The sequence below is a fragment of the Saccostrea echinata genome, unplaced genomic scaffold (genome assembly GCF_033153115.1).
Source record: "Saccostrea echinata isolate AGI-Se365-2 ecotype Australia unplaced genomic scaffold, CSIRO_AGI_Sech_v1 ptg000029l, whole genome shotgun sequence".
Classification (NCBI taxonomy): Eukaryota; Metazoa; Mollusca; class Bivalvia; order Ostreida; family Ostreidae; genus Saccostrea; species Saccostrea echinata.
In genome coordinates, this window is record NW_026889778.1 from 7,189,134 (window position 1) to 7,201,121 (window position 11,988).

Here is an 11,988-nt window from a genome sequence, read left to right on the forward strand (position 1 = left end):
CAAACAGGGAAAATATCAGAAGCTGCTCCTCCAATCAAACCTTAACTGAGGTTCATCTGGCCAGTAAAGTCTGAAAAGAAACTCGTATTTCAGTTTACTTAATAAATGTAGCTTATTCAGGATTTTAGATTTAATTAAGACTATTATGTAGTAAAGTAACATGGCATATACAGGACATAATCATAAATCACAGATATGATGTACGTGTATATTTCAAATCACGTATCAGTTCTTTTAAAAAACTTTCCATATTCAATTTTACATGTATCTCGATGTAACTTTGTTTTATAATAAGGAAAGGAGTGACAAAGAAAACTTGCAGACGTATTTAAATACAGCGGTTTGTCCCCATTTTGCACACAATGATTTCGAATATTGAACAGGTAAGATAATTACTTAATTGCTATAGTCTATATCATAGTTGTGAATTTGGAGAAAGAGAATCTATGGAAATGATAGGAAGAAAAAATGATAAATTTTGCATTTGATATTTTAATATATTTATTTCTGTAATTTCATAATTTAAAAAAAAATATTTGAAAACATAAAAAATATCATAAATACTAATCAAAACTATAATTATATTCATATGATTATCTCTCTCTCTCTCTCTCTCTCTCTCTCTCTCTCTCTCTCTCTCAATTAATTAAGATTGAATTCATTTACCCATTTCTTTTTCAACTTTATGAAGTAAAAAAGGGTGTACTGCGATACATCTGTAATGATATCAAAACATTTTTCACACCCATTGTTCTATATCTAATAATCAAATGTGTGCAAAACGAGAACACGCCACTACAGTGGTTCCCAGATAATTTTTGCACATTCTATTTAGTACATCAGAAAGATAGAATAATCTTCTCAATTAACAGTGATAAATTATTTACTCTAAGCCTTTATTTTTGACTTGCTACCAATGTAAAAGCAAAACCCTAGAAAAGAATTCATAATTTTGTGAAATAAACACAGTGACTACATTTGAAAAAAATAAATAAATAAATCCGTAAACACCAATTATTTTTATGCTTGATTTTACAGTGATACATATAACTCGTACCTTGAAGGCGGAGAATATGGGTAGGTGTTATTTCTACAATGTAAGCATTTCTTTAAAGACCCAATTTTTTTACCGTACGGTTACCTGAGAAGAGGGAGTGGTCTTATTAGTACAGATGTTATTTACCTGGAGTGCCCTAAGTCTTTATAGTGATCATGGTCAACGTTACACACGTTTCTTGTCTAATTCTGAATGAAACAGTGGTGAAACCAAATAATACTTTGCATAAACTTGATAATCTCAACATTTTCATCGATATTTTTGATAAAAAAATATCATGTATATAGAGGATATTCAATGTTTTGTAGATGAATATGGAATTTATTTCACGAGTAGGACAGGATTTTTTGATATTTTCACGAGTGCGAAGCACGAGTGAAAATATAAAAAATCCTGTCTCACGAGTGAAATAAATTCCATATTCATGTACAAAACATTGAATTTTCTGTTTATTACATTTTCTTTGATTTTCCCTTTGCCTTTGTCTTTTCTTAACACAGTGTTATAGGCTTGACGTCACAGTTTAGCGGTTGAGACGTCATAGCTTAGCAGTTGTGTGATTGAAAACATTACATAGGATGGATTTTAGCAACATATTTGGGAAGAAATTTGCAGTTTTAGCTCTATCAAGATGCTTTGTTACTATCTCTATCTTATGACAGGCCAGAAATTAATTTTCCTTTACTTTGATATCCTTTCACACTGTGAGAGAATATCATTTTTGGTATCCTTTCACACTGTGAGAGAATATCACTTTTAATCAATAAATAAATCACAGTATTTCACTGTTGAAAATGTAATAAAAATAAATATCTTTCTTAAAAAAAATTATATAAAAAAAATCTCGAGTGTAAGCTAAAGCGTTGATCATTATAATATCAATGATTTTTTAATTGTCAGTAAAAAAAAATAATTACAAGGTATATTGTACGTGTAAATATTGAAAAAAAGTTCATTTTCTCTTGAGTACATTAAAATCTAGAAATTATAAATTTCCCTGGCTGACACTGGTGCCCATGATGTTCATCTACGAATAAGGAATTTAGAGGAAATTCGATTTTGACAAAATCAAAAATGATTTTGACATTTCTTCCACTACGTGCTGAAGAATTATTGAATTTTTTTGTAGTCCAAATTTCTTAAATAAAAATAAATGCCATCCGAAGATAGTGCAATTTAAAAATAAACCCCAATCTATTGTACACGAAATACAATATTTACGTAATATGTGTTCCATTTGTGATTTTTTTTTTTTTAAACATCTGCATTCACAGATAAAACTTGTGAACAAGGAATCTTCATAATTTTCAAACTTATTGCATGCCATCAGTGTCTAATTATCTTTTTTCAATTATTTTATTCCATTTTGTGTTGATTCATTTTTTTTTGGGGGGGGGGGGTGCTATATTATTACCAGATGACGGCAAATTGAGATTCTATGGACCCAAGCGACAAATCAAGCGGGGCACATAAAAGAGGTTGTCGCATGGTCAGGTAATTGCTATCAAAACATCCAATCTCAGAACATCAGGTAGCACAGGTAGCTGGCCTGTCAATCAGATCAGTAGCTATTGTTTTATTTATGATTGATAGGCGGTATATTATTGATCTTGAATCAGGTAGATTTTGGGGGCGTTAACGTAAAATTGGGTGTTTAAAGAATTACCTATTAAGAAAAGATCTGAACTAAAGTGTCAAATTTTATACAGAATGCATTTGTCATTCTCTCAATGTTCTCTGTTCATACTAGAACAAGCAATAGGTGAAAAATACTTCTATCTTTAATTAAGTATTATTAGTAATTTCATAATCAAGATAAATTTAAAAAACAAATAACCAAACAAAAATTGATGGAAATTAACACCTGTTTTTTCCCCACAAGAATGTTTTCATACAGGTTATATCGATTTAGATTTTTAAAACATTCTACTTATAAATGACAAGAATTGATGGAAATGAATACCTCTGGGGGGGTTTTCACAAGAATTTTTTCATACAGGTTATGTCGATTAATGAATTTGAAAATAAATCTACTAATAAATGACAAGAAAAGTTCTATAATAGCACGATAAACTTTGTAAGAACTTAAAATTAACAATGGGTATTGTTAAATTTGAAAAATTTTTGACAGAATACTCTTTCATGAATGATCTAATTTTAACAATATCAGGAGGTTTTCTGGCGAATGCATTTTAGGATATGATTTGCTGTGTGTCATAAATTCTGTTCAATACATTCTACAGTGTGTCAAGGGTTGTCCTGGTCAACACAGTCCAGTACATGTATCTGTAGAGTGTCAAGGGTTGTCCTGGTCAGTATAGTCCGGTACATGTATCTGTAGAGTGTCAAAGGTTGTCCTGGTCAATACAGTCCAGACATGTATCTGTAGCAGGCATGGGCACGATTACTGAAAAATGTAATCGATTAATAATCGATTACTTAGAGGAATTTTGTGTAATCAATTATTAATCGATTACATTCATTTTTGTCCTGTAATCGATTATAATCGATTACTTTGGAAGATGTAATTGATTAATAATCGATTACTTCCAAGTTTTTATCCCCTCAAATTAAATTATTTAAAAGTTATATGGTAATATTGGTGATATCCACTAGGATTGAATGTGTTCCTACAGATTCAGTGCAGATTCTTGCAAGGTTTATTCTGGTTTCATTTCATATTTTACCCAACATTTTCACTATATACCCAAATGAGGGATTCTCTACCATGGACAGTGAAGACATGGTTCCTACCATAAAGTATGAGAGGAATAAATTATTACTTTCGACATTGGATCTGAACCTCCATATTTATTGACTTTGGTTGTAGAAATTATTAAATATTTTATTGTGTTTTGGAGGATTTGGACTGCCCGCATGTTGGCAGTACACATAAAACATTCCTATGTCTTCTCTCGAAAAAAATAAGTTTAGAACTCTTATTAATAAACATGTAAATTAAATGAAATTTTAAGTAAAACTAATAGCACAGTCGCATTGTGATGAAATATTAGTGTTTTGAGAGCTATTATTGTTCTATTAATATTGTTGGTCTTCAATGGAACTATCAATTATAAAAGTTAAACAATAGATAGGTCAAAGCTCAAGCCTCATTATCTGCATGTCAAGGATGTCCCAGATAACAAACACATTGACATTTACCCCCTGTCTTTAAAAATACAGTCACTTATAACTTTTCACTGACAAAACAAGTAACCTTACAATTTTGAATGAAAACATGAGAATGATTTTAAAAATTTAAAGTTACTGAAAACACAACAAAACAGATATGAATATTTAGTATTTTCATCTTCTTTTTTTCCAAATCTTATGTGTTTATTTACCATTTTATCTATATTTAATACAGCACTTTAAATCTGTTTTTGCTATTTGATACATGTATATTTTTTATGACAAGGCAAAGTTTTTCAACATCTGAAATATGAAAAAGGACATGCACCAAGAGGACAGTGAGTCAAATGTAAAATGCACACAAAAAATCTGCAAATTTTATTAATAAATAGTTGAAATATATTTCTCAATTATTTAATGCTAGACCAGTAGGCCTGTAATTCAAATTTTTTTTGTGAACATTATCAAACTTTTGATCATAATAAAAGTTAAGAAATCAACACATATCACTGGGTGGTTTGTATTTGATATTTACAGTTGTATGTATGACTGACTGGAAATAATTCTCCAAATTAACATTCATTTAAGGAATAACTGTCTAATTTTTTGGTTTCATGATGTGATCAATTGATTGGCTTGTGTGATAATTCGTATAAACGCATTTTATTAGCACACCAATTTTCTATATGTTTGTATTAAAACTCTTGCTTTCTGATTTTTTTTAAATCACCCAGTGAGATCATACAAAACGTTTTTTTTTTCCTAATATGACTTCCCAAATGCTAATTGTGACATCATGAACTTGTGCATATCCCCGTATTTTCTAAAATGTTGCAGAAGATACCAATTTTTATTGGAATTTTCTCTCAGATAACATAGAGCACATCCCTCGTCCAAAAAGATTTGAAATGCGAATTTTCAAAGGATATTACAAAACATATCTGAAAATTGAAGTTGGCGAGGGCAGTGAACACTGTTTTCCTGAGAAAATTACCCCCAGAAATGAGTCATTTTGAGGCTTTTTTGTTTGAAACTTAAAGATGTACCAAATTAATGAAATCATATTTCCGGAGTGGACCTACTTCATGTCATATTCTTTCATAATTTTTCATACTCATACATCACCAAACCCCCTAACTCCGTCACAACCCTAACTCCATCACTTTCGGGAAACTCCGCGCTGTTTGAAAACGAATGCGATTGTGACGTCACTTTTATATGCTGAAAATCTACAATAAAATGCCGAGAAATTTTTACTGTCAAGTTCAAGAATGCGTATCTATCATATTTTAAGTGAAATCCGGAAGTACTTTTTCCTTTATGTGCTATTCCATCAATATCTCCGACATGTGCGTCAATATGCTCAATTTTACATGTCATATTTATGACGGTCTTTGCCAAATGATTAATACGACATACCATATTGAATACGTCTAAAATATTAAATTTTTCATCTCAATATGCCCTTATACACTATACGTTGGAGATAACATTATTTATGTTGAGATGACGTTATTTTTTCTGTTGTTGTTACTTTTATTAAAATACAATTCAATACTGTTTTAAATCTTCAAAACTAAATTTCCATGTTTACAATTTAAGATGAAGGGAGAAAAAACTTAACTGGAAAAAATTCTAGTTTATACTTTGACATATTGTAGAAGGCCCTGCATGATGACAGAGTTAGGGTTCATTGTACGTAATGTACACGGATGTGATAAGCGTTCTTTTCATAGTAGTTTTGTATAAGTCCAATAACTGATTTTTTTTTAAACAAGTTCTGAAAACAATGTTCAAGTACATTCCTAAGATTAGCTAACAAGAAACAAATCAAAATTAATTCAGAGAGTAAGTAATCTGGCGTATTTTCCACTTATGGTGACGGAGTTTGTGTAGTAGGGATACTCAACACATTTTTAAGCCAATTTCAAAATTTGTTGAAAACATTAAAATTTTAGGGCACATTAAAGCCCAAACTATACCTTCTTCTTTAAATGGGATTAGTGATGTCCGAATGAAGTAGATTTTAATAATATGAAAATACACTTGGGGTGTACACCTTCCTGTACTTCTTTTTTTAAATCTTGGATCGAGACATTTTTTTCCCCTATTCGTGTATTCTTAGATGCATTACAATTGAGACAAGATAATAGATGGATGCAAAGCATCAAATCAGCTGCAAACATTCCACGTGCTGATCATAATACCCTTGATGTATGTCAGGTGATGAGATGCAGACGGCCCGATGAGGGTATCACAATAAATGTGAATTATCGAAAAAATATTATTATTATTGTTTTGTCATCGCACCTGTAGCATATTCAAAACATAATTTTCCTCAAGTATTTTCTGGAAACTTGCAATCGAGTTTTTTTAATACATTTTACACTACCATGCTGTGAAGCACTTCTTGTAAAATAAACTTGTGAAATCATCAAAAAGTAAATGATTAAAATTGACAAAAAAAATGAAATGCATTAATAACAATAATTAAGACATGATATAAAACTTTTTTTTTAAATTCTTCAATTCGTTACTTTGATGCATGATATCAATAAGGAATCATTCTATCAAACAACTAAAAATAACGCTTTTTTTCCCTTGTGCATTTTCTAACACAACAACAAATAGATTGGCCGCTACTGCGATCGATAATGATTTTGAATGACCTGTTTTTGACAGGTACTCGTACATAAAATAAGGGAAAGCCTCCAGATCTTATATCTTCGTCTGTTGATCTTTTTAAGTTTTATGAATTAGTCGTGAGCGAAATATTTATAAACGCTTTAAAGATACTAAAGGGTTACATTGCCGACAGCACCAAATGCATACTAGAATACTCAAATAGGAAAAAACTCTGTCTATCCCTGATTTAAAAAGAAAAAAATGATAGGGGGAGGGACCAATACCCTAAGCGCCTTATAAATATAGATATATAATAAAATTATAGATTTCATTATCACATCCTCATTCCATCGCACTTACTCCCTTAAAATAGAAAAAAAACAATGTTATAGACAAGATATTGTAATTACTGGAACTTTTAAATATGGACTTGTTTTCCGTCCCAGAATATTTGATATATTCTGATATATTGATATGGGGAAGAAATTAATTGAAAAGCATAAACGTGGCTGAAAACAGAACACTAAACGTCAAGGAGGGCTATATTACAACAATAAAACATCTGATCTTTGAGTAGAGGGACCTTAGTTTTGAGTAACAATGAGTTTTGAGTTGAGGGACCTTAGTTCTGAGTAACACTGAGCTTTGAGTAGAGGGACACATTGCCGAGTTACACACTAAGCTTTGAGAAGAGGTTTTAGTTGAGGAATCATTTTAATGGTTTAAACCATTGCACTATGAGTACTGGGACGACATAACTGATTTATACGCCCTCTAGGGGACCTATAAACATGAAGCCTGCACCACATTCAATATCAGTGTGTATTGATGTGACAAAGCTCCTGGTGTTCTTCTCAAGGTATGTATATATTTGTTCACTATATTTCTGTTATGTTACACTTTGTTGCAACTCTCCAGCCGTGAGAGTCCATGATTTGGATTGATTGATTGTATGTTGTTTAACGTCCCGAGAATTTTTCACTCATAGAGAGACGTCAACATATACCGGTGAAGGGCTTCAAATTTTGACCTTTACTCGGCACTCAGGGCCATTGAGCAGTGAATTTTCACTTCAAAGTGCCGAGCGCACGGCGAAGGAACAGTTGCTATATATATATATATATATATATATATATATATATATATATATATATATATATATATATATATATATATATATATATATATATATATATATATAAAATTAAATAAATGAAAACAGAATGCTACAGTCCAAATTGAATAAAATCTTTACTGTTAGGGCAAAAGACATACCAATATCCAAATTAAGAAAAAGTCGCCATCCAGAGGAAAACGACGTAGAGAACATCCCATTTGTGATAACTCATAACCCACGTATTCACAATATTCTAAATTCAGCGAAACGATTTTTTCCAATATTAGAACAATCTGAAAACATGAAAAATCTTCTGGACAAATCGTCAATAATTAACAGCAGAAGACAAGCACCCCCTGAGGCGGATTTTATCCAAAGCGAAATTTTCCTCTAGCAGCCAGAGAATCGTCAAAAAGTGTGGTGACCCCCGATGTGGAACGTGTGATATCATTCAGGAGGGCGAACATATTACACTTAAAAACGGGAAAATTTTAAAACCAAATACCAGTATGAATTGTAAATCTTCAAATTTGATTTTCTGTGCAATATGCCCTACCTGTGGAGAGCATTATATAGGGCAGACAAATCAACTCAACGCACGAGTTAGGGTTCACAAACAACATACAAGGGACGAAACTGTCAGATGCACCCCATGTTCAGAACATTTTGCTGAGTGTGATAAAGGAAAATTTAAGATTTTCCCGTTCTACAAAATGTGGACATCGGATGAAAGCGCCCGTGTAACCAAAGAGGACTATTTTATAAGACTGTTTAATCCAAAACTAAATCGCAAATGATAGATTATGTGTTCACAGATTTTATGTTATTTTTATGCTTTAATTATACATTGTATTTTAACTGCGTTGAAAAAGTTCATGTAGCCGCTACCATAAACTTCATTGTGACGTCATAATACCTAAGATTTTTACGACGTCATTAGCAACGTTATTGGCAACGTTTTGAACTTTTCATAACAGTCTGAAGAGCCAACATGGCAGAAAGCGCTAACAGTAAAGATTTTATTTAATTTGGACTGTAGCATTCTGTTTTCATTTATTTAAGTATTTTTTACTGTACCAAGAATTTAACTTATCAACATAAGTTACTATGTAACTACTGTTGTTTATTTTGTAAAGCTTATGAAGATAGAATGAAGGGCCTAAAGCTTTACTGAGGTTTTTCGTGTTTTTCTTCTTTATGTTAAGTATATATATATACTGTAAACCAACTTTTATTCGCGTGCGAGAAATACTCGAACTCGCGAATATTAATCGTCGCGAACCATTAATTTTGCTTTGTATTTGTAGAGAATGTTTCCTCAGTCGCGAAAATTAATCGTCGCGGATTGATTTCAAACTGACGAATCGCCAATAAAAGTTGACGCGAATAATAGTTGGTTTACAGTATATATATATGCAAAGTTTTTAAAATTTCATCTTCGCAAACCTGTAAAATACATTTCACTTAGGAGACCGTGGGCTTGCTCTATCTATCATAGTAATCCATTTATTTCATAGTTGATATGGGTATCTGTATATATTTCTACTGATGGACAACACAAACTCACCTGTGATTTGAGTGTATCATATTTCTCTGACAAATTATTACGATCGGACAGCAGTTGCTGGAACGACTGTTTGAGGTCACCTATGGTCTCTCTATAGTGAAAGCAGGATATTTATTTCAGCACAATTTTAACCAACAGTGCACAAAAGGACCTCATTTACAAGAAATTTGAAAATGATCACTCTAACTTGTCCTTTGTGTGTTGTACACTTTCAACTTATCTTGAAAATAAATGTTCATCATGATTATAATCCATTGTTGTATTATGAGATAATAATTCAATACGTATTCTAGAGACCTTAACCTCTACAATACAAACAAACATAAAATTATAATTTTATCTTATTAATTATAACTTACCTTGTATTTTGATGTTCAAATCTCTCTGTAGTGAGTTCATCCACATATCTTTTTTGTGACAGTCTCAGCTTTTCTACTAGTGTTGAATCCTCCTCTTGCAGCAACTGTAAAATCGTTTTCCTTTACTTTGAATTATTTCTACTTTAACTCTATACTCCCATCTCCTTCAGGATAAATATCTTTTGTTACATCCAAATTATATTTATAAATCTTTAAAAAGAAAAGACATTGAATATCTTTTCTTACTTGCATGTCAATTTTGTCATCTTGTCTGCACCAACTTAGGGGCTCCCTCACTGATAAATCTCATATTTTCTCCAGCAGACTTGAAAATCCTGTCTGTGACAGAGTGGCTTTGTAATCACCCAGTTCTATAACAAGTTCTTTACCTTCCTCTCTCTCTTTTTTTTTTTGATGGAAGGAATTTTCATAATGACAACTGCAGGAATGTTTCTGTATGTTTGCAGTTTACTTTCGTGTCTAATGATATCCGAAACTTTGTTGGATTTGAGAATTACTTTGTTTTCTTGGGTTGTATTAATCACATCTGTAATCGAACTCTGCAATTTAGACAGGTGTGACTTAAGAGTTGTGAGGTGGCGATCTCGCAGTGACTCAACCGAAGAACTAATCTTGTTGAATATTGTGTCTACTTCGTTGTGCCAAACTTCTCTTTCCTTTTCGTATTCCCTTTTAAGCACATCAAATTTTTCCTTTGATATATTTATGCTAGTTTCTATTTCTCTCTGTTTCTTCTTTAAACTCATCAGAATAGTTGATTCAATCTCATGTGTTTCTTTTTCAATTTCAATTTTCTTTTCAAGAAAGATATGTGGTATTTCACTAAAATTGTGTCCGTTATGGGAAGTTATGACACACTTCATGCAGACTGGGACGTCACACTGTTGACAGTGGGCCTCACATCTCTGGTTAAGATGCATTTCACACTTGGGTGATACAGGCTGTGTAACTCTATCCTTGTAATTGACGATGTCATGGGTAAGGGAACCATTTACTTTGACGTGCTTCTTACTACAATCTCCACATAAACTGACTTGACAGCTGTTACAGAATTGCTGTGTGGGGTTGTCACAAAGGTCACACATGATAATCTCCTGTGCCCAGGAATTAGGAGTAGCCATTGTATTGCCCAAATGTTAAACAAACCTCTGCAAATCAATTATATATTATAATAATTCTGTAAATTTTCTAATTGTTATAAATAATCATTCCCTTAATATAAAAAGATGACTATTGCCGGTGTTCTTACAATGCATAATGCTAAAAACAAAATTCAAAAACATATGAGCTACAGAAAACTTTATCCTGCACTTAACTGCCTCCAATATATAAAAAAAAGGTGGTGATGATGAATAGTGATCGATTTCATAAATCCAATAGGACGAATAGGACGAAGTTATGGAACCCTGGAAACACAAGAGGTGGGTGGGGTGCTTAGGAGAAGTACATGTAAACATCCTTTGTTGACCAGTCGTTTTAGGGACTGCATTTACTTGCGTTAAAGATAACAATATGTACTGGATGTTGTTTACTGCTTAATGACTGCTGTTGAATCATTTGAATTCATGAGGGTGATTATTTGTAGGCAATCAAATTTTACGGTTTATTGGAATGTAATTCATGGGTAATCCGAACACATGGCGGATTTAATGAACCGATAAATGGATTAAATTTGCATTTTTAGTGATGTAAAGTCATGGGTAGAGGTGACCCACAAAATACCCCCTCCTTTCAATCAATGATGAATCCACAGTACATAGAATGAACGAATTAAATACGAAAAAAATAATGAAAAGTATCAGTATATTTATCAAACTACCTCTATTTCCAAATTGTTGAAGATCAATATTTGACACGAAAAACCGCATTCGTTCCTCAAAAGTCATTTGACTAGGTCTACTTTCGTTTTAGTGTTTTATTCGAAAAGTGGATCAGGTGAAGTGATGCGTACGACATCTTGACTGGACTGCCTCTCTGGGTAAATCAGTGGTAGAGATAAAGTATTAACGTAGACGTTATGGAAACTATTTTGAAAAATACAAGAAAAAATCTGAGATTTTCTCTCTTATAAAAAAAATAGGGCCACGATTGTTCTACTAACTGGCAAGAA

General features: G+C 32.1%; 1 protein-coding gene across 1 annotated transcript; it reads right to left on the reverse strand.

Annotated features, from left to right (window-relative positions):
- Window positions 1–8,299: 8,299 nt before the first annotated feature.
- Window positions 8,300–10,999, reverse strand: LOC133194908 (E3 ubiquitin-protein ligase TRIM45-like). Its single transcript, XM_061330807.1, has 4 exons — window positions 10,247–10,999; window positions 9,858–9,961; window positions 9,499–9,589; window positions 8,300–8,404 (listed from the first exon to the last, which is right to left on the reverse strand). The coding sequence occupies exons 1-4, from the start codon at window positions 10,997–10,999 to the stop codon at window positions 8,300–8,302; spliced, it is 1,053 nt and encodes a 350-aa protein (XP_061186791.1).
- Window positions 11,000–11,988: the final 989 nt, after the last annotated feature.